We start from the raw sequence: 24,137 nt of genomic DNA, 5'->3' as shown, positions 1-24,137 counted from the left end.
CTAGTGTTCTGCTTCTACACTATTTAGACTATACAGCCCTAAACTTTCAAAAAGGCCTCAAGACTGGTCTTGCCTGGACTTGAAACTGCCCACATGTAATTCGTAGGTAGGAATTTAGCACATATCTGAACATGAACTGTATGTTTATGTGCGAATTGTACTGTAAGGTGCCTAATAAAATAAGAGTCATATGTGCAAAGCTGTAGGCCAAGACACGAATATGCTGCTTTTAAAAATACAGCCCTAATTTTTCAGTATAAATTGTATTTATGCTTTTATTACAATCATAGCAATTACCACTTCAGCAGTGACAAAATAAGCTTTGCCCATCCTTTAAAGCGTAACTGATGCAAATCCCTTCTGAGAGTCCAAAAAAAAATGGCTATATTTGATAGAAAATGTTCACCACATGTCTTAGTATATGGCACAATTTTCCAAGAAAGGATTTTCTTCCAATATGCCCAGTGTGACCAGAAATAGGGAGTAATGAATATGTCTTGTAAAAAGGCCTGCTTTTGAGACATAATTTTTGCATACCAAAGAGAAACAGTATAACTCCACATTCTGGCATGCTGATCCAGACTGAACTGACCTCTCACATCCTCCCCCCGCCCCCAAATATTTTTGATGTTTCCCTATTACTATTACTTTAAAGAGATTTTTACATCTTTCTTGCCAATCTGAGTCAAAACACGTTATAGCATTTAGCAGACAGTTTACAACTTGATTCTGAAAACACTAATTTATATAGCGCTATATATTCCTAATATGATAATAAGTGTTTCTAAGGTCAGGACATTGCTTAGAAATGTTGTAGGCTGATGTGTAGGGTAATTCCATATCTTCAGGTATTTAAAAATATGTGGGATCATACAAATACAAAAATGAAAATGTTGTAAAATGGGCATGTCTATTCAAGAAGCCATAAAAGTTATATACTGATATTGCAAAATTACCATAATATTATATATTTACTCAGCAATTTAAGAAATTATGCAGACAGAACTATTAGGTTTAGCATGTGTATCTGTACTCAGTAAAATCTAAAAAAAACCTGTGCAATAACTTTTTCTAGAATTCATGAAATCAGTGAATAGGTCCCTTCAGTTTGGGAATTATTTTGTGGCAGCCCTTATATATGGTTTTTTCATGCTAAATACTAACAAATTTAATTAAAACAATTTTGTAATATAAAATAGATAATTTAACTATTTACATCTGATTTAATATGAATAGTTTGTATTATAAAGCACCCTAAAATTATTAATTGCTACTCTGATCCTTCAATGACTAGGGATCTGCTCCAATGGAGCATTTGACTGCTCAGCTTCTCAAAGGCACAGGAGTCTGTATGCAGAACTAGTTACAGGAACATGGTTAGAGTGGTCAGTGGAATTCCACTTCAGAAAAATCAATCTGTTGTTCAGTTTACTGCAGAAGTGCAAAACAAGGTGCAGAAAACACTAACTTGCAGGCTTTAACAAAACCAACCACCCTATAATTAAAACCTCCCAAACCCCTTTTTAACAAATTATATATTTTAAACATCCAGATCTTTGCCTAAAGCAAACATTTATAGTTAATTTAGGAAGTTATGAGAGTAGGTGTTCATAATGGCACAAATAACATACTGACAGACCCTTAGCATTAGTGGTGCTAGTGGAAAAAGCTACCATATAAAGGTTTGATCCTACATATACTTAACAGTGAATTTTTTAATACAGAACCATCGTTCATATGGGGTGGAATGGTACGATAAATGTAAGAACTTTAATAGTTCCAGATAGCGATAATAGACTTGTGATATCTGCAATCAAAATATTACATGATATATTTGCAACAATTTTCTTGGTGATTTTATGGAAGGGTGCTCATAATGTTAACTATACTTACGTCCAGTAAGCTATGGGCACTGTCGCTACTCTCTTTGTTTGTTCTACACATGGCCTGGTAGTCATAAAGTGTAATTCTACAGAGAAGAACAGAAAACTGCTTGACTAGAAGAAGAAAACACACCGGAATCAAATGGTGAAATACAACAGGGCCTGCCCACAAAGTAGGCAGCAAAATAAAATTTAAAAGGGGGAAGAGGGAAGCAGGGTCATTAAAATACATTCCAGACAAAGGAGTATAAAGGCAAGAAACACTATAAAACCTTAAGGATTTTTTTTTATCAGGCTGTGGGACAAAACGACGGCATAGTGGGAAGAAGAGAAAATAGGGAAGGGTACACATACAGTATAACAGATGGTGCGATACACAATGCAAGAGAAAGGAGACTGTACATTGAACACAATGTGTAAACAATTAGATTTTCATTCTGAACTGAGATCTTCACATTAGGTCCAGAAGGGAAAATAACCTATGCATTTGAGGGGCTACTTGTGCCACAGTACTCTTGCGCCCTGAAAAGTGAAGGCAGACATTTCCTCACACCTAGAGAGCCCATGTATCACTTATCCCCACCAAGGGTTGTGGCTTCCTAAGAAGTGGGAGGTTGAAATTCAGTATGCGATCTATTTTGATGTTTCAACCAGCTTGAGTGCAACTGTGCTACTTTTTAGGAACGCAAAATATTCAAAAAGTATAGTACTTGCTGTAATAAACAACTGATAGAAACCTCCTCAGATGCATAGTCAATAGGAAGCTCCCTGTCTATTCGTTATTGTGCCCATTTTTTACATAACTGAGAAATGAATGTGAAGTACAGCATTCAGAGACGTGTGGAATTGTGACAATTCCTGTAAAACTGCGTCCAATGAATCAATTACACCCATCCACATAGATCGCTTTTAACATCTGTCAGATGAAATATTGCTTTTAATCTTCATTTAATAAGACATTACAAGTACAAATTAACAAAATTTATTAATATAAATTAAACATTCACTTAACGGTTTCATCATCAGAAGTACAAGAGAACAAAAGTGGATGTGAATGCTTATAAAAGCGTGAAAGGGGACTGCAGTGTTGTGTAACATTTGGCATGCCTCTGAGTGAAATTAAAAGCATGTGACACTCTGGGATTAGGCCATGGAAAGGATGCCACAGAGACATGTCAAAGCCAAAGAGTCAGTTAATGACATGCTTTTAAGGTCACTAGGAGGCATTCTGTGCCATCTACATGAAGTGTTTGCAATCTAAAGTACAAAATGTTGCAGTCCATGTTGTTATGCTATATATAGTTGGGTTAATCTAAATGTGTGACCAGAGCTGTCATTACAAGGGTTTAAAGAATCATCTAAATATTAAATATTAGTTGCATGGTATATTTCTTTCTGTCAGATAAATTTTTTGACTTGGTGGTTTGGATCCTGCAGTTTCAGCTAAACATTTGGTATGTGTTACGTTACACTATCTCACTTGCTAATTCTTATGTCCAGTAAATGGCAAGGAAGCCAGGGCAGTACTGACCTAGCAGAAGGAGGCAAATGGTAGACAAAATGCATACCCTATACATGGGTGTAGGTTAAACACTGACCATATTTGGCAGAATCACGCCCACAGCCAGATCCGCGCACACAGATCTGCCAAGACAAACAGAGCAGTACATGGTGTAAGTTGTGCTGCCCTTGTGGCATGCAGAAATACACCACTTCTTCCAGCTTTCCCCCTCCTCCCCGCTAGCCATGGTCAGAATGCAGACCCTGATAATGAACTTGTTATACTTTCCAAGTCTCTCCATCTCCTGTGTGTCACTGCTCTGTATCTAAGAACTGCACTGCTCTTATCCACCCCACTGGTATGAGCATGTGGTAAGCACACAGAGAAGAGCTGCTTACAAGATTTATTTGTTCTAAGCAGAATAGCCAAAGAGGTCTACTGAGTTTAAATGCCCACATTCTCCCATCCCCATTATCTGTTCTTATGGAGCAAAGTAGTGTTCAATTTTCAGTCCTTTCATGGTATATTTGAATATAATGAATAAGAGTACTGCAAACATGATACATGAAAAGGGCAATCATAGCAGATGAAGCTGGTAGTAGATGATATAAGAGATCTGTTAATCTGCAGATTGCTTTATCCTGCATAAAAGTTTTAATGGAATTATATTAATTAGGTACCACTTAAAAACATCTGTTATAATTATAATTCAGACTCCAGTTTTAAATATTGGCAGATGTCTTGAAAAGTTTCTTATTAATATCAACACTTGTAAATATTATGATTGTGTAAATGAAATTTTGTGTGTAGTTTCTTTACTAAACTTTCATTGATGAAGATTAATAAAAGATTGTAATATGAATTGAAACTAAAGTAAATTTTAAATACAAAATTTAACTGTATAAACCTTGGTTATATAGGCTCATTCTTGAGGCTTGTACTATTTTGGAATAATTTAAGGTTGCTCTTACTGTTTATAACACCTCAGTTAAAACATGCAGTTAAATTCAAATTTTACTTTACTGAAAAGCATGAAGTCTTATCTTTAAGGCACACAGAGAAAATTATAACAGAAAATTTAAAAATCATGGTGAGTATATAGCAAAATTGCTATTTCTGGGCTGGAGCTCCACAAATCCATATGTGCATGATATTGCAATGTGTTTATAGTTTTTTCTAAATATATCAAAGTATTTCCTGAGAGAAGATTCCGGTTATAGACGGAAAGTATAGGAAAGTCACTTACAAAACAGAAACAACGTATCCAGGTGGAAAAAAAATTGAACCACTCTTAAGGAAAGCTGCACGACAGACACAGATTTTCCAATAAAGGCCTGGAATAAATTCTGCTTTTGCGAAGGAAGTATTGATGTTGTTACAGTATGTGCTATTTAACAATGACTATTAAATCCTGCCATACATTATGTTAAGTGTTATGCTGCTTTTCAAAGGGTCTATTTCAGAGCTACTGAAAACCTGCATCTTTCCAAAGACAACATCAACAAAAAATGTGCAGATCACATAAGCAAAAGTATGACTGCAGACATCCTTATAAGATATGATTCTATACCAACAAAAGTCAATGTGAAGATTGCAGGAAATGTGAATGGCCACAGGACAATGCCCATTTTAGAATGAAATTTGAACACTGTGACATGTTAAAATAATTCAGGATTTTTGTTCAATGTTAGTATAAACAGATATTAAAGTTCAATACAAAGGCATTCAACAGCATTCACAAATTCAAATGCCAGCTCACTTTTATTCTTGAGAACATGTTAGAGCTCTAAGATTTTCTGCACTTCAAAGTGGCGGAAGACTTCTAGTGCTATTACTTGCAAACACTACTATAGTATGAATAGCCAAAGTCATGGTCCAAGATTCTGTAATGCTTCTGTGTAGAGTTCATATCTTATAGCATTATTTTAATGCTAATGTGATTCTAAGATGTTATAAAATAATTCTTTCCCTTGATATTTAGACAGATTTAACGAAATGTTGCAAAAAGAAAGACGTCTATTATTTCCCTATTTGAAGTGATTGTGTTGCTGTTTGAAAAGTTTGTGGCTACATGTATCCTGTTCAGCTGCTCATAGTTAAAGAACATGATAATTGCCAGCTTTCCCTCTGATCTAAATTTAAGACCATCTATTTTTCCCAACCCAAGCCTGATGTGTTCTTAGCATCAGTAGTTTATTCTTGCCAGAGATAACATGCCTGAGTCTTTATGACATCACTGTGCTGTTAACTGCCCACATTTCCATACTTTATCATCATCACTGAAGTCCATAGAACAGTTGCTTTCAAAATCTGATATGCGACAGACACAGACTATATTAATTAATGGAAAATAAATTGTCAACAGCTAAAGGTGCATCTCTGTTTTAGATAAACTTGGGGGACAAATCCATTTTGGTGAAACCTTTTTATAGTCAGTTTCCTGATATCATAAAATTCAAGTATTGCTCTTAACGATGTACTTGCAGTTGAGTAAAAAATCTGGTTAAATTAAATATTTAACAATTTAAGGGATCCTCTTTTCTCTCTGATCCCTATTATCTTTCTGTTGTTTGGGGATCCTACCCTTGAAGCTATTATTCCCCTTTAGAGTTCTGTCGCACTACAATTTTATGATTTCTCCCCAACATCCCCCGTCCTGGCCCAAAATCACTAGGTAGGCCAGTGTCAGTGCCATGCTTGCCTGTACCATTCCTATGTGACTTCCTATAGTGAGCTGTGCCTCCCTTGTAGGATATAGGCCTATATTGCTATGCATACACTAGAGGCAGATGGCTTCTCCCAGGTTATTTCTGGGTCCTCTTAACTCTCAGACCAACATTTGGCTGCACCCCCTCTATTAGGGATGCAACCTCAACACCGTTGATGCACACAGGGACAAGATTCCTGGCCCAGTCTCTTTTTTTTCTAGCCCAGTGTTTGATGTTCATACGAAGGTGCAATCACAGCAGAAATTACCTGCTGCCAGCACAAAAAAGCAAATCCAAATGGAGAGGATTTTTTTTAAGAACTCTGACTGCACAGGTGAGATGGGATTCTTGTGGTGGGTCTTTCTTCAGAACTAGTCCCTCCTCTCACCATTTCCTCCCATTGGAAACAGTCTTCCAGGGCTTTGTTGTAGCCATGGATAGGCTGGGGGGAAGAGTGGTGCAGACCTGGCATACAGTTCCCCAATGGTTGCCCCCCTCAGCAGTCCTGAAGATCTGTCATCATTGCTCCAGCAGGATGAGCATCTTTGGCCTTCAGTAGCTCACTGTCAGGCCTGCAGATACTAAGAAAAATTTCAGCCAATATCTCAGGCCAATGTTGTAGCACCCACTCTCACCCATGCATACATTTTTCCAATACCACTTGTTCAGCCACTTGTCCTCCTGTCCATTTGTAGGGCAGGAGTCACTGCCAACAGTGTTCCTTAAGGCTCTTGGTCACTGTTCATGACGGAGTCCCTGAGGGACATCTTTCCTAACAGAAGCACCATTGATGAGTTTCTGCCATGATAGTGAAGGAGTCTTAGATGGCTGTCTTGATATCTTTGTATAGTCTTGGGCTTCTGTGGCTTCAAGGTTTCTGCATACAGCAGGTCTAGTACGATACTGTGACAGCAAAGTAGCCCTATATTCAGATGCCATCAAGCTATTGTGAAGACCCTCTTGAATGTGACTCAGAAAGCTTTGGAGTCAACTTCTGGCCCTGTTTTCCCTACAGAAGATTTGTAACTGTGGTGGGGCTCAAGATACAAGCTTCCATGTTTGTGCTTGATCCCTGAGGTTGTAAAATTGCCATCACCTATTGAAGCAAGCTTTGTTGCTCTTCTTGCTGTTGTGTCATCTGTTCCTGGATTAGCTGTTATTGTTAATTATTGCTGTTATTGTCATATGTTGGAATACTTGGTTCTGCTGCTGTTATCATGTTGGAAGTCCATCGGCTACTTCAAAACATTTTTTGAGGATCATTTTTCTTTTTCCTCTCCACCTCTTTTTTTTTTCTTCCCTTCTAGTTCTTCTCCTCCTTCAGGTCTTACAGCAAACCAAGAATGAATGCTCACATTCTCCACCAAGTAGTCATGGTTGACACGTGATGGAAGCATCACCTCATGGTTAGGGAGTAAGTTTCTCCTTCATGCAGAGAGTGCTTGGGAGGGGAGCCTAGATCCTTCCCTCTACAGGCCTGCATCCAGGGCCCAGGGAGGATCACCCGAAGGCCAGATACCTAAGAGTGCCATACAGTTGCCCTCTCTGGGCCTTGTCCTACCTTCCCTCCCCCATTCTATAGTTCAGGCTTTGCCATCTGTAGCAACAGGTGCTGAAGAAAAGCTATCAACTACACCATTCAGCTGTATAGGCCTACCAGATAGGCTCCCCTTTTCCTAGAAGAGCTGCAGCAGAATCCCTTCTTAGGACCTCCCATGGTGTGTTTTTCTCTCTACGTTGTCAGCCTCTTTCTGAGTGGTCTGGCTTCCTTTGAAGATCCATCTCCATCTTTGCAGGTGTGGCTAGGTTGTTTTTCAGGGCCCAGATCTGTCCTTTAACCACTTCAGAACCAGTGCAGGGGATATACATGCTATCACATTCTGCAACACAGGTTATACTAACAAATGTACAGAATTACTTTATGCTAGATCTTCGGCATGTTTTTTATTTCTACTTATGAATGTCAAATAGTCTTATGTATAACTATAGTAGCAAAGATATTTTTGTGATATATAGAATTTATATGAATTTATATGAATAACAAGTTTAATATGCTGTGTCTTGTAAGTTGTGCAAGTCCCGATTCTGTAAGAAAGGAGAAAGGGCAACAAAGGGAAGCAGGGAAATTGTCAATGAAAGTAGCTCTGTACCAAAGTGAATAATTAACATAATCATCTTCCAAATTTAGCAAACCAAAAAAAAAAATTCTGACCCTGAGTTGTCTTTTAGCTTAATACTTGTGGCTCCAAGGCTCCTTTTAATATCAAAATCCCATAATGAATGCATGTACTGCATACTCAGATTCCCAAGGGTCAGTGGACAATACTATGGTACTTTTCAACAAATTATTTTTCAGCCATATGATGAAACGTGCACCATACATCGTAAAAAAATGTTCTGAAATTATTACAGTTAGGGGACTGACTCACTCAGGTGGGGACATGCAATTCAACCTCTAGGCTGCAAGTTGAAATCCCACCAAGATAGACAGTGACTGAACAAGATAGACAGTGACTGAATCAGTGGCCTATCTGAAATCAATTGGTGGGTCTCAATCCCATACTAATGGACAAATGTCCACTTCCTCAAACACAGTTGGCATTCTACCTGGAATTCTCAGCAGAAGGGCCAGGATTTAATGAGTATGGAAAGTGAACCATCCTCTCATATCTACAGGTGGCCCTATATGTCACTGGCAGGACAGTGTAAGGACAGACAAACTGATTATTATAGTCTCCAGCCTTGTCAATCCAGCACCTTTCATCACTACTAAATTCATTTAAAATGAAAATAAATTATGCCTTTGACAAAAATAAGTTGTCAGCACATGTCTTTGGCTGTGCCGTAGGAGAAGAGTTGAACTAGCTTTTAACTGCTTCTAATTGCCAAGATGCTGCAAAGCATAACATTTACAAAGGCTACAACTCAACATTTATTTATAGCATGCAGAACAAGGACTCTTTTACTCAGCCCACATGGTTGGGGCCTTATATTTGGGTAAAGATATTCCTGAATATCTTAACATACTGGATGAAAGTGGTAGTAAAATTCACTCCGAGTTGAAGTCTAAACCATGCTCAAATTCAGTTATGAGCCAGCGAATCTTAGCTGTTGTGTTGGAAAGGCAGAGAGCATGCCCCAGAGCCATGAAAAAGTGACAGGAGCACAGGTCATGAAATACAAATTCAAACAGTTAGAGCAGGGTTGCTCTTTCTGGCAACATCATTAGGTAAGACACGGAAACTGATCTATCTTTAATGCCTAGTGAACATGTGCTGATTAGGAATGAGGCCTCTTCTGCAAGGGATTTTTGTTAACAAAACAAAAACCCTCCCTGCCCTCAACTGTGCACCTCACTGCATTAATTTTGTCGTATTTTAAGACATACTTTTAGGGTATATGTAGAGTCTGATCCTGTCCAAATTCAATCTGAGATTTTCATTGACATGCTCATTGGGAGCAGAATATTGCAGTGCTGGAGATTGCAGCAATTAAATATATCAGTAAAAAGGACTATTTTTCTCTGGACCAAGAAAACATTTGTACAGGTGAAAACAGCTGCATTCAACTCCTCTGACTGCCTCTTTGCCCACATCACTAGTCTCTTCCAAAGTGCTGATACAAAAATTGCTGCTTAAAAAGGTCTTTACCAAATCAATCCATCAATCAATTTATTCAGTGGGAAGCTAAAAACTAAATTAAAGAAAACAAGACTTCCAAATATAACATTTATCTTTTAACACATTCTCTACGGGTATGTCTATACTGCAAAGTTAATTTGAAATAACAGCCATTATTTTGAATTAACTTTAATAGCATCTATACATGCAAACCGCTATTTTGAGATTAATTCGAAATAGCAGAGCGCTTAATTTGAATTTGGTAAACTTATTCTACGAGTAGTAACGCCAAATTAGAAATAGCTATTTCGAATTAAGTGCTGTGTAGACACTTAATTTGAAATAGGGGATCTGTAGCCCTACTCAGGGAGCCCTGGTGGCCACTCTGGGCACAACCAGGAAAACTTACTCTCCTCTCCTCCAGGCCTGGAGCCATTAAAGGGGTAGACCCTGGCCACTGTGCCTGTGCCAGCTCCAAGCCTGCCAGCCCAGAGCCAGCAGTGGCCACCGGGGCCCCTGACCCAGTGGCCCCAAAACATGAGCCAGCAAGCCACTGGCAGCCAGCCTTCCACCACTCCCCAGGAGCATTCTGCCAGCTCCCAGGAGCCTGACAGGGGCTGGAGAAGGTGGGCATCTTCCTGGTCCAGGGTGGAGATCATGGACCTTATTCAGGTTTGGGGGGGGGATGCCCCCAATTTCCATGATCTCCACACTAGACAGAGGAATGCGGCCATCTATGGCAGGATAGCTGCCAGCCTGGCCACCAAAGGCTACATGTGAACCCAGGAGCAGGTTTGCATTAAAATCAAGTTGGTCTGGTGAGACCTCCCCTACTCTGGAGAGGCCCTGAGCTTCCCCTCCCCTTTGCTTTGCCCTTCCTGCTCCCTCCCCCAAGGTTTCTCCCTCCCCCTCCCACTCTCTCTCTTCCCCTCTCCCACCTCCTTTTCCCAGTCTCCCCAAAGGTTCACCCCCCCCCCCCCAGTTTTGTTCAATGAACCCAGTTCTATTTTTGAACATACATGTCTTTTGTTTGACATCAGGAAGGGGAGCTAGGCAGGGGTAAGTGGAAGGACGTGAGGGAGGAATGAGGCACAAGCTCCCGGTGGGGAGGACCGGGGTGGCTCTGAGGGCTCCTCGGGGTGGACGCTCTCCCGCAGGGCCTCCTGGATCCTGACAGCCCCCCGATGAACTCCCTGGATGGCAGCCTGCAGCAAGTGAAGCTGGGCTGATGGCAATGACCCCACGAGACGCACCGGCATGCCCAGGGGCAGCTCTGGCACCACGTGGCCGAGTGCTGTGGTGTCTCATCGAGGTAGACAAGCAAGCGGGGAACTCTGAGAACTGTCTGTCCGGGGTGGGGATAGGGTCCCTTTAAGCACGGAGCTCAGTTAGCCTCAGGCAGCAGCCCCACACACTAAGTACTAACCTGATGCCCTGCCGACATTGGTTCTGGCTAGCCTGAACTTCGGTTCAGGGTCCACTCAGTGTGGACGTGCTATTTCAAAATAGCAAAATGCTATTTCGAAATAAGTTTTGTGTGTAGATGCGTTAATTCAAATTAGCTTAATTCAAATTAACTATTTCAAATTAAGTTAACTCGAATTAACACTGTAGTGTAGACGTACCCTAAAGGATTCCCAGTTCCTGTAATTAACAGTCAACGTCACAGTCAGAGAGGTTCCATGTTATAAAACGTCCTGTGGTGAACAGGTGAATATGCTTCTTTGGAAGACTTATGTCTGAAATGGAGTGAGGTGACCTACTTGTGTTCCACTATTACTAATTATTTTTCAAGTATGTGGCTCAAAAATGCTTTGCTATTTTGCATGTTGCTTTGCAAAGCTTTCGCCATTTCATAGCAGAGTTAGTATTATGTCCAGGAAGCAAAACATGTCTAAGGTTTGGAGAACTCCATTAAACTTAATTTATAAACCAATCAAAAGAGAGAGAATATTTGTGTGGGTGTGTGCGAAAGAGAGAGAGAATGGTAAGGGGCTTGGAATGTAACATACTTTAAGAGCACAGAGAGCATGCATTATTCACTAGGAAGCACATAAGGAAAGATAAATGAAAGAAGCAGAGGAAGGCGAGCAGCAAGAGGAGCTCTCAGAGCAACAAGAAATTGTTAGAGTGAGCCTTAGCATCTGGGAAAGCTGGAATCCAGGTGTCCACCAGTTTGGTCCTGATAACATGATTAAATACCGAAGTAGATGTCCTTCTGCAGGGGCCAGGAGAATGCCTGATGGAAACAGAACTGTCAAGAGGAGAGGATACTGCTGTCATATTTGCCTTTAAAACCTGCTTATTTTTAGATCCTACTGAAGAATTTAGGGGGGATTTTTGGTAGATTATATCTTTGGCTTTCTCTCCCATTTTTACTCAGTTCATCCTTTATATAAACATATTAATTTTTGGATCCCTTTTCTGTAGACTTTTATTTTCTCTTTAGAGTTCTATGCTACATTTTTCTTTCAACAAACAAATTATCATACTATTCCCATACAAACCGTGTGGTGTGACTATTGCAAAAGCTAGTTTATTGAGTTTCATAGCAAATCTTTTTAATTGAGAAGCAGTTTTTCATTATAATAGTTTCAGTACCTATAGAAGCTGCAGTTTTAGGATTGATCTCAATTAGGTTCCTTTCATATGTACATCGTTATTTAATTGATAATGTATTTAAACAGTATTTTAATACTGAACTGTGCATTATACAGGATATATAGTAGACAATGATTTGATAACGAAGGACGTACTAATCAACAGACCATGACATTACAGAAAATTTGTGTAAGAAAAAGACTGTATATTTTCCTGAACATAATATTCACTACTAAGAAGTGCACTAAGAAAAGTGCACTAAGAAAAAGAATTTTTAGTTTCACTTGAAGTTTCACGTTAAAATACAACCAACCAACAAATGGATAGATGTTGGAAATACCCAGCTACAGGATGAAATAAACCTAGACTTAGGGAAATAATACCCCTTTGCCCAATTCTTCCAGTGTGATCATGAGAAGTTCTGAGTGCTCTCTTTATCCCAACAGAAGTGAGTGGAAGTTGAGGGAACTCAGCATATCACAAGAGGTCATCTCATCCCTTTACAGGATTGGGCCCTTAATGTGATAATTAGCATGAATCAGTAGTGGTGGAATCTGTACTGCCACTCAGCACCGAGGTTCAAGTGGAACTTTAGGGCTCCCATTTCACAGGGGTGCCAATACAGGCCTTTTGTGTTTTACAGGGCAGGTCCAGGCATCATGGAAACCTGCACTTTGCCAGCTAAACCACTGAGGAACACAAATAGCTCAGATGACAGTTTTTATAGCACACACAACTGCTGGAAAGTAGACAACGTATACGCAGAAAATTGGAAAAGAGGATGGCTCTGGAAATCATCAGAGAAAAACTCCAAAGAATATAGTGACAGGTTAGCCTTCTCTCTAATCTGATCTCCATAATAACTGTAATAATAGGAAATATGTACATAATATTTAAGACAACTGCTATGCTATGCTATGCTGTGCCCAGAATGAAGAATTGCCCTCCAAGCCCTTACATGCTTCTCCCCCACTCTGGATTTGAAATAAAAATACATTAAGGTAAAAGCAAAATGAGAAAACAATAACCTTTAACAAGGAACACATGTCTGATTAATGTTCATTACAAACCCAAGAAAGGTTTCCATTCCATTTTGGTGGGAGGATTATTTTTTAAAGCCTTGTACACCCCAAGGAAAGTGAGTTTACTTTCTGCTACACTGTGCTATCTGCTATCCCGCAGGCAGAGCAGGTGGCCCCCTTACTGCAATTATGCCCATTTGAGTCTAACCCATTTTTTAAATTCACTGGCAACAAATGAATCGGGAGTAAGGGTTATTTTGAGGGAAGGGTTTCATCTCAAAATAACACTTTTTTTCCTTCACAATAGCGCTATTTTCGAAATAGTGCCATAACGCGATTATGCAAATGAAGCACGGGATATTTAAATCCCCGCTTCATTTGCAATTTTGTGTATCTGCATTTGCATTCCTCTCAAGAGAGAGGAATGAAGTGAAGAGATACCCTTAGTTAGTGCATTTGATATTGGTTTCATCCTTTATAGTTACTTCATAGATAAACATGAACCAATTAGTCGTTCCAAGGTGGCTATAGTTGTACTCTAGATGGAGCCCTTCACTTCATTTATGTCAAGCATAGAACTCCGCATCACTGAAGTTTGGGTTGATCACCTATTTAAAATGCCAATATTCTGCTTGGTAGGAGAAAAGCAAAGGGATGGAGGTGAAGCATTATCCTTTGGGTTGAATGCCGATTTTTAGTGTGAATTAAATAAAATGGATTGCTTCTTGCCCTTCTGTTCCAGAACCCATTTTGTAAATAGGAATTAACTGACTTCATTTGATAGCAACTGTTAAAAATATAACAGTAAACAAATCACACTTCCTTTGCCAGCAGAAGAAAACTAGGATTTGGGACTATTCAGTGAGTGCTAGATCTTGTCATTTTGGGATAACCCTGTATTGTGCATGATGCATCACCGTACAACCTAACAGGAGCACAGGAAGCATACTGCCTCTAAGAATATGACTACAGTAGGTGTGACTGCAGCTACTACAGACAAACCAAGTTCGCTTTAAAATCAAAGCGAACTTGAGTCAAACAGCTATGACACCGCAGCAGGATGAATAGCAGTGTGGGCTAGCTCCACATGCCCAGAACTCTAGGTACAGATTCAAGCAGTCACTATCCCTGCTACTTAGTTTCAGCGCTACTGTTACTTGAGCTAACTTTTATCGACCTAGCTGGGGTATGTCAACACATGCTGCAATGATCCTTCCTGTCTGCAGTGCAAATATATCCTAAGAAAATGAGCTTACTCGTGCACAAGGGAACCACAAATTCCCAAGTCATTTTAAGGGGTGCAGCATACTCCTCTCCCCACTCTGTACAGCTTGCCAGTTTTACTGGTTAGTAGGGATTGGGAACATTGGCTTGGTTCCAAGGGAGAAGGGATGGAGGGAGGCTATTCAGAGCTGTGTAAAACCAGGTAGAATCTAGTACTGACTTAGGGAGACAAGGTTAATATGTCCTTGCAAAATTCTACTTGCCCGCTTCCTTGGAGTGAATAATTTATTTTGATGGGCACCTAAAAAGCATTTGTTTTTCATTATGATGTTGATAAGACCCAGTAAGTAGATTTTTGCCTGGCCTCATCAATTTTCATGACAATTTTGGAAGGCTGAGATGGTAAATGTGAGTGAAAATAAATCAATGAGAAGTAACTACTTCCTTTTTATCTCTGACTCTTTTGTCTTCTCTGGTTTGTCTTTTCTAAAGAAGAGAACCTCCAGATTCAATGCAGGTTAAATGGCTTTCTATTTCCTCTGTGACTTTCTTTAGAAATCTGTTTAAAAACTGCAGTATATAGCGCCCAATTCTCCTCCCACTGAAGTCAGTGGGAACAGGACTGGACTCAGAGTCTTCAGTATCGTACGTCAATAAGCTATACTGTGTTAACAGGAAACTCATTGTAGACCAAGTCTCCAAGACTTGTAATACTCCATGCATGTGGCATCAAATTACACTCAGATCACCTGGAACATGAACATAAGCAGAATCCAGCCACTCAGTCAACTTTAGGCTTGTTTTATTTGACCTTGGTTTTATTTTACTTTATTTATACAAACCTTTTTTTAAGAGAGAGGGTTGTAAAATTCTTACCTTTTAAAGGAGCCCATTGTTAGCAATTTGTTCATCACAGCCCCCTCGATCTCACCAAAAAAGTTCCCAGTCTGAGGGGGAAGAACATAAATGACCAGAAGTGGAGATAAATGCACAACAAGAGTGGATACAATTTAAACTCACATATCCTCAGATCTGACAAGAGTGGCTTTGACAGTTACATAGATAGATTTTCAGAGCTATTGCTACATAAAAATTGAAAAGGACTTACCAGTCATGACAAGTTATGGGGATTACAGAGTAAACCCCTGAACAGATGGGAGAGTTTATACAATAGATTGAGGTACATTATATAACATTTAATGTCAGAAATAAAAACCACCCATATCTCAAGCTTGTAAAGAAAACACAACTAATCTGATCACAAACCCTTGTGATTAAAATGCTACTCCATAAAAATATAAACTGGTTTTGAAAGGATTTCCTAAATGGCCATAAAAAGCATTGTTTATAATTCCTGCATGACCTGTTTATGGAGCTGGAACATTACATTTCACCAATCCTATAAATTTTCACCCCATTCAGAGTCATTTCCTGCTTAAAACCACTCATCCTGATGAATGATCATTTTGCCTTTGTTCAGTAAATGAAAAGATGTGGAATAATGAAGACAAATCTCTGATGAGAAAACAAACATTCCTATTATGAATTTGATATACAACCTGGAAGAGACCCCATTATCCATTAGGCCTGGACCTGACAGCTAGTCATACGGAATAATAAAGATTCATGCATGTGCCGGACAGTGTCTATTTTGTGTGGACCTGGCATTTTTATTTCAGGGCCTCAATTCACAGAAGGAGTGGGCATGATCTCTGCACAGTTAAAAGGAGAAAATCCCAGAATTGGGGGAAGGGAGGAAAAAGACATGAATACTAAAACCCTAGTTTTCATTGCAAGTAACTTACTTGACCTCAACTATACACATGGGAGTTTGCAGACAGAAAAGTTACAGACCTAGCCAAGAGGCATTCCTGTCTAAAGTGCAAGTATTGCCTTTTTCACTGAGGGGAAACCTGGGACATTTTTCAAAACATGTGAGTGTATAGGCCTACTAAGGACAAGAAGAACAGTTTTATGTTATGTGACTGAATGCACCAGTTTCAATACCACTGGATGAAGAATTATCCTAATTGTAAGACAGGAAAATAGACAGCTTCAAACAAACACAGACCAGGAAATGCTGGTATAACAGAGGAGCAAATCTTATTTATCAAGTCATGTGGCAGTGGCATTCAGGCTTTTAAAGGACAACTCTCACTCAAAATACTCTTTGTACATTTTTAAAAATTAGTTTTTTCCTCACAGAAATCCGTAATGTTTACCAGTTTATGGGTTTTATAACATTTGAATGGCTTAGTTTAGATCAAGTAAAGAAATGTATCACCCATGTGTGAGGCAGGGCATCTACACAGCACCATTATTTCGAGATAACTAGTGTTATTTCGAAATAACAGTGCAAGTGTCTACACAGACATTCCTTTATTTTGGAATAATTTTGAAATAATGGATGGATTATTCCAAAATCCATAAACCTCATTCTACGAGCTATTTTGAAATAAGGTGTGTGTAGACGCTCCACTGCTGCTATTTTGAAATGGAATGGCCCTGGTGAGGGGCTAAGTTATTCCTCCCCATTGCATCCTGGGGCTTTAAATTGAGAATTAGGGAAGACCGCCTTGAATTAATTTTAAACTTCTCTGCAGTGTAGATGAAGAATAGTTTAACTATTCCAGAATGGCTTATTTAGAAAAAAGCATGCAGCATAGACATACCCTTGGAGTTACTCTAGCTACTTCTGAAGCAAAAACAGAATAGTAACAGAAAAGGAGAATCCCAGATATTAGAATAAACAATAGTGCCCCTCTTCCTCATGCACAATAGAGGCAGGATTATGGGACAAAAGAGTGCTGGGCATGACAGAAATAGGAGCCAGCAAACCTCTCATCCCATCAACTAGTGGGGAGGGAATAAAACACAGGTCTGGGAAGTTGCAGCAAGGGCTGAATGAAGGTCCATGGCTCTTGCCAATAGTGATGTCTTCACTAGTGCTATCTGAGCCCTGGGCAGGATATGGGCCCCATTTGCTGGCTGCTGTACAAACACATGGGCAGATACAGACCACATCCTGAAGAGCAAATTATTTAAATCAACAGGACGGAGAGTTGCAGGGCAAGGGCTATGACACACAAGCAAGGGATCAGGCTAGCAAATGTCAAGTTACAAGTAGTTCTTTTCTGTTTCTATTTGTGTTTACTGTGGGATCCAGAATGGGATTAGGGAAGAGAGGAGAGGCTGTTTCAGTAGGAACAAGTTGGTAAGAAAAGGACAAGAAAGGTTTGCTGGTGGCCGCAGGACTGCAAGAGAGAGGGATTGGAAGAGCTTAAAGAAATCAGCCCATTGGTAAAGGAAAGATGGTCCAGGAAGCTGAATGTTTATGCCCTTACTTGAGTGTAAAGGATGTGAAGGAGTGCCAGAGGGCACCGAGAAGGTCAGTCCTCTTCTCACTTCTGAGTTTAGAGGCCTAAATGGCCCCCTCAATCTGCTGAGTCTTCTTCCTGCCCTGCCAGTGTTTCACCACTGCCCTTAGATGCTGCTGTGCATGAATCTATCTGCTGCCACATAGGAGAGGATCTCTACAGTGCCCCTGCCTTGAAAATGAGCAAGCTGAATGGCACTCGTTCTGCCACAGCAGAAATGCCTCGCTTTGCTCCCCTAAAGCAGTTCTTCTGAGGACACTGCAAACCTGCCCACAGCCCACTCAATGACTGCCTCTTCTCAGGCTCATTCCTGTCCTTCCAGTATCGGGAAAAGTGACAGGATGGTGGACCCTTAATTGTCTTGTTCATTACACCCATTCCTAGCACTGAACATCAGCCTTGCCTCCTTTGTGGGGGAGGATCAAAGTCAATTTCTGCATCTGTGCTCTTGATTCTCCTGTGGGAGTGCTTGGCTTGTGATCCAGTCAGAATAAGTTAGGAAGTAGAGCTGGTTGGAAGTTTTCCAAACATTTTTCCCACAGAAAAACACTGATCCATCAAAAGAGAAAAAGATTGCAGAAACTTGTTGATTTCAATGAATCCAATATAACAAAGGAGGTTTCAAAAAATCTGCCTGCTAGAAAGGTTCTCCATTAAAACCTGTCTAATTTCCTGCTATCTAACCTGCCTGGCTCCAGGGCAGCCTCTTGCATGATTGCCTCAGAGTTGGCACCCCAGAGCTTCCAGAATGCTAGGCCAGCTGACTTTGAACGGTTTGGGTAGTCTGCTGGCACAGAAATGTGGAAGCCCTGGGGTCTCTGATTCTAAGGCACTAAGCATATAGAGACTGCAACCGTGCCAAGAGTGCTGGAAGCTGTTGATTGAATTAACATGATTCTTGTCAGTTTCATTGCTGCCCACTATTGAATTGCAGTCATGAAACTAACCAGTCTGCTCAGCTAAATATGATTCTTTTTTTGTGAGGGGGGACAGTCAGATTGAGGAAAACTGACTTTGAAAGAATTTAAGGTTCTACATCCCATTAAACCTACTTAACTACATCAGATTTAATTCAGATGAGATCTAGCCAGAAGTATGGGGAATTTCAGATCACAACTCCACAGAGTTCAACACAAAAATGAAAGCCTGTATTGGACATTTTTGCTCCATGCAGTACCTGCTGCTGCTGCTCATGAAAATTTCCTGCAAAAGTTGATGTGGAGTGTTTCCTGAGTAAGGCCTGCAGAGATAGAGCATTAGTGCTCCATTTTCCAATCATCTGTCCATAGTCACCACAATCTAATGTTTTGAATAATATCTGGTGTAATCCTGATTTTACCCCATTCCTCTTTATTGTGGTGCTGAATGCCAAGTTTAAATCTTGTACCTTCAATGACAGCAATCTAGTTCAGAAACCAGAAATTCAGGAACCAACAGATTTAGAGTGTAGGATTTCATGATTACAAGTCTGAGGTAAAAACTTCACGTGGAACCATCTTCCTCAAGATAAAAATTCTTCAAGAGGAACCAACACTTCTGCAGCAAAGAGTTCTATAATTTGAATTTTATAAGTTTAGAGCACTCCACTGTGCTCTAGAAATTCTTTGAGGTCCTCTCAAAGGAAAGTTACATTCTTTGAAGGAGGGAGCTTTAAATTTCATGCTACTAATTCCTTAAATGAGGATCATTGTCTTCAAGTTTCAATAATGAGACCATGTTTAACAAACAAAAATGAAACAAACTAAACCTTGTCTAATGTCCGATATTCACTAGTTAAGAAAAACTTGCCACTTACCTGTCTGTAGTCTTCAGATACTAAAATAAATCCATTGTTATCTATGAGGTAGCAGTTAATTGCCTACAAAATAATAAAGCCACAGTTTCAAGCCTTATTTTTAAAACATGTCACTGATTTTATTAAGTAATGTTAAGAGCTTCTAAAGAGATAAACATTTGGTCCTTATGTAATTGTAAATGCTCAAATAAATTATTAGTGAACCAACATGCAGTTGAGACATATTTAAGGTATCTTAAGTATTTACTTCATGCTCAAATGCCCAAAATCAAGAACTTGAATTGAAAATATTAAAAAATCGAAATTTCTATAATGCATTTTAAAAAATATTTCCCTGTAATAAAGAATACAAAAGACGTACAGCCCTGGTTCTCCTCATCGTTTGTGCTCTGTTTCGAAAGCAACATCAGCACAATGTCATTACCCTAATGATGTATTAATGAAAACATAGTGTCAGCTTGGAGGACCAACAGGGGACCAGGTAATATTTTTTAATTTGTTCGTAGAATGAGAGGGGGTAAAGGCTTCTGTAAAAGAGGCCCCATAGGTCTCCTAAAGGTTTTCAAAGTGTGTTTTTAATTGGGACCTGGACTCAGGGGTAGGAATGTTAGCTTTAGGTAGGTCATACTTATAAATTGCATAAAGCAAGGTAAACTCTAATCATTGCTGCCTCCACAGTATTTTTACCTCAAGTGAATGATTTGATACTAAGTTATAATTACTGCTCTACTGAATTTAAATTCAAGGTTTAATCAAAACCTTCTTTATTACTATTTCAGGTACCTATCTCAACACACTATTTGTAACATATCTTTACTCTAGGCCTAACTCGGCAAAATACTGTTCTTTACACTGTGAAATTTACATTAAAAAGTTCATGATCACTCCCAACATAGTACATTTCATGGATTAGCTCTTAATCCAAAGTCTTCCTTTTTTAACCATAAATAGGTCAGATGTAGCCAGGAATAAAAGGTGTTCTGCGCTGTAAAGCAACAACCCAAGAAATCAATTTGGTAAGTGAAAGCAGCTAAATACAGAGCCTGAGACTGCTATCCTATCTTCAGTGGGAGTTTTGCCTGAGTAAAGACTTCATGATCAGGCCCACAGACTTCTTCACAAGATATATGCTGTGGCCATTGATTCAGAGCTGTTACACTATTACAGAAGAAGCAGCTCTTACCCAGGACAACAAGGAAGAAAAAGATCACACACACTCTCTCTCTCTCTGCTTGGAGGTTCAGTTCAGATAAGCAAATGCTTTTAAACAAATATTTAAAGGTTATCTAAATTGCCTTAACCTTCTGGCCCAGGCTGGAAATATTGTGAGAATGTTGTGTTGTCTTTCATATTGTATTTTGACACTTTGGATTCTGGTCAAGTGCTGGCAGTGAAAACCTTCCTACCGAAATATCAACTTTGCAGAAATGTCCGTTTCCAGATTGTTTCTAAGAAATGTGCCAAAGTTTGATGAGGCTATTTCTCCAACCAGTTTTGCTCATCCACAACACAGATACCATGTGTTTGCTTTGATGATGGAACTGGGATTGATGTGGTCTCTTGCAGCTCCGTTTCAGAAGTCCCATCCTAACTGCCAAAGCTAGGATTGGGTATCCTGCCTGGCTTGTGCTGCAGATATAGCTCATGGCCTGTTTGGGAGGCCAGGAGCTATTAAGTTGCTGCAATTCATGGATGGTTGCAAATATGAGTAAGAGAATGAGACTCCTATTAACCTTAATGGAAGCTAAGGTAGGACAATATGGAGCAGTTTCAAAAATTCCACCCTAAAGCTACTCTCCCCGAGTATAACCACTGAATGAGGGTGTCAACATAGAGTATGCAAATTCAGTGCTGGTGAATGCAGGGCTGAATCAACAGGAGGCCCACACACCTCGATGGCTGGGAGAAGTTGATTAGGCTGGTGAAGAGAGACAGCCTCATCAACAAAAGGAGACACTTGATGGGGGATATTGGGGAGTTCCTCCACTGTTTAGGATCTTTGTCAGCCATTGGCCAGCTGGTGTGCAATGATGCTGATTGGTCTGTCTTTCTCAACTCCAAGAATTTAACCTGGAACACGAGCTATGTGGAGACTCTCATGGATCCATTCCAGCAATGTTGCCCACTGATCCAGCAATAAAAGCAGTCAGAGTGCAGAGGAAGACAGTGGGTATCCAAAACATACTCAATATTTGGACTTGCAGACAATCTACAAAGCATTGGATCCACAACAAAGCAGTCAGAGAAAGGATTTATATCTGGGATTTTGTTAATCTGTTGGGCCCATCTAACTATTCCATGGAGGACAACACTGCACATACAGGAGTGAATTCACCTTTCTTTCACTTGCCATAATAGCCTTCTCCATATAACAAGAAATCCAGGAAAGATTTTGCAATTAATTACAGCATTGGCAAAAGACAGTTGGAGGTATTTACTTGTCCAGTGCACCAGCATGACATTTTTAAACATTTCTGAAAAAATTCAAGTTCAATAAACTTCAGACATGAAGGGGAACACCCCCTATGCACACAGTCCTTGGCCTTGTAAAAAGGGAGCAGGTATGACATCCAGAATAAATCTAGCAAGAATGTGGGCTGAGGCTTGAGAATGTATCTGACCGGCACCTAAATCTAGATTACTCTAGAGTGATTTCAAGATCTGAGTATTTTGCAGAGCTCCAGCATACAATTCTATTAACTGTCATGGAATGTAATACAGATTAGCACATACCACAACTCACAACTCTTATGAAAATTACAGTTTAACAAATTCATGGCCACCCCTCACCCCCAAAGAAAATGAAATTTCTGTTTAACTGCATGAGTGGCATGCCATCAGAGCTATTAAAAGCAAAGTACAAAACTCACCAACTTGTTCATCTCATGCTCACTGTGCAACAAGGTTTGCCATAAAATGTCCTCCCTTCTTAGCTGGGTTTTAGCTGCTGCTCACTAATAAGTAAAAACTGTTTGGCAGATGTCTGCCTGCCATTGAGAGCAGGACAGTCAGGGGCATCGAGGCAATCTGTGACTTATAACATTTGATAGAGGGGAGAAAGTAAGTGTTTGTTTTTTACAAATCTGCTTCCTTTCTCCAGTATAGCAATTGATGGAATACTTTGTGATTTATTAAAAGACTTGCTTTGACAAAAAGTTATATATCATCGCAGCTGCTATACAGGCAGTCCCTGGGTTACGTACAAGATAGGGACTGTAGGTTTGTTCTTAAGTTGAATTTGTATGTAAGTCGGAACTGGTACATATTGTAGGGGAAACTCTAGCCAAACATTTCTCCAGAGCTCAGTTTTATTCTCCCACACCTCACTTCCCTCAGGCCTTTATTCTCAAGATGAGGTGTCTGCTGAGAAAAGCCACTCTGTGTCTCCCTGGTCTGCGGAGGGGGGGGGGGGGGACGCTAGCTTCGCGACTCCCTGGTCTGCTGGGGGGAAGCAGATAGTGCAAGGTTACCTCACCCCGTTTGTAAGTAGGGATCCGATGTAAGTCGGATCCATGTAACCCGGGGACTGCCTGTATATAAGAAAATATATGCCAGTACTGTTACCATCACTAGGACGGCCACAAGAAAGGCAATCACCTCCACTCACTCTGGATTTTCCACCATCCGATGGCTTGAGCTAAATAGTAAGGAGATTCCACGTAGCGCTTTAACCCTACACAGATCACTTGGATGTAACTGGAACCCCAATGATAGGAATATTTAAAGGCTGTTGGAGGGGATCCAAAGTAAAGCTTGTCCATTAAGTCCACATCAGGCAGCAACAAAACTAACTTTAGTGGAGCAAGGCTGGGAAATGTCCATTAACAATTCTACAAAGCTTATGTTTTGTATTGGGAGCCAGATCACATTTTAGGGGAAGAGGCTGTGACCTGACTAAGCCCTAATTAAAACGGACTAAAATGCAAATGACAGCATGGAAACAGATATAGGAAAGAGGATGGCTATGGCTGCCTTAGCATGAAATCAAAGTCTTTTGGGAGAGGGTGTATTTTTAAATTGATAGTTGAAAAGAACCTTTTTTTCCAAAGGTTAAAAAATAAAAAAGGAGGATGCAAGCTTCAAAGGAAGGAGTCATAGGTCTCTAAAGAGAGAGACAAAAAAGGCACATTAGAGTACATGGACATTTCCGGGGTTCAGGATAATCACTGGCCTTTCCACAGCTGATTGCCAGAGCAATAGTAAAGACTGCCTGTATTAGCAGGTATTTAACTAGAGGGGAAAACAGATGAACTTCAGAGATTTGTCTGACTGCTAATATTTGTTTTTCTTTAGTGCTGCCTCTTAAGCCTCTATTTGGTGAATTCATTAATAATTGGAACAAGTTGGAACATTTTCAAGAAAATGAAATTTCATCAAAATAGATTGTTAAGTTGAAATGTTTTGCA

General features: G+C 39.9%; 1 protein-coding gene across 1 annotated transcript in view; it reads right to left on the bottom strand.

Annotated features, from left to right (window-relative positions):
- Positions 1-24,137, bottom strand: part of CACNA2D3 (calcium voltage-gated channel auxiliary subunit alpha2delta 3) — a 758,781-nt gene that overhangs the window by 42,266 nt on the left and 692,378 nt on the right. The window contains exons 29-31 of the mRNA XM_089781194.1: positions 19,732-19,794; positions 15,436-15,506; positions 1,894-1,969 (exon numbers count right to left, since the gene is read on the bottom strand). Coding sequence (XP_089637320.1) covers positions 1,894-1,969; positions 15,436-15,506; positions 19,732-19,794 — 210 coding nt within the window. The remainder of the gene's footprint in view (positions 1-1,893; positions 1,970-15,435; positions 15,507-19,731; positions 19,795-24,137) is intronic.

The sequence above is a fragment of the Pelodiscus sinensis genome, chromosome 11 (assembly GCF_052426305.1).
Source record: "Pelodiscus sinensis isolate ZL-2025 chromosome 11, ASM5242630v1, whole genome shotgun sequence".
Lineage (NCBI taxonomy): Eukaryota > Metazoa > Chordata > Testudines > Trionychidae > Pelodiscus > Pelodiscus sinensis.
The sequence above is the reverse complement of the archived record's forward strand: the minus strand, read 5'-3'. Positions and strand labels throughout refer to the sequence as shown.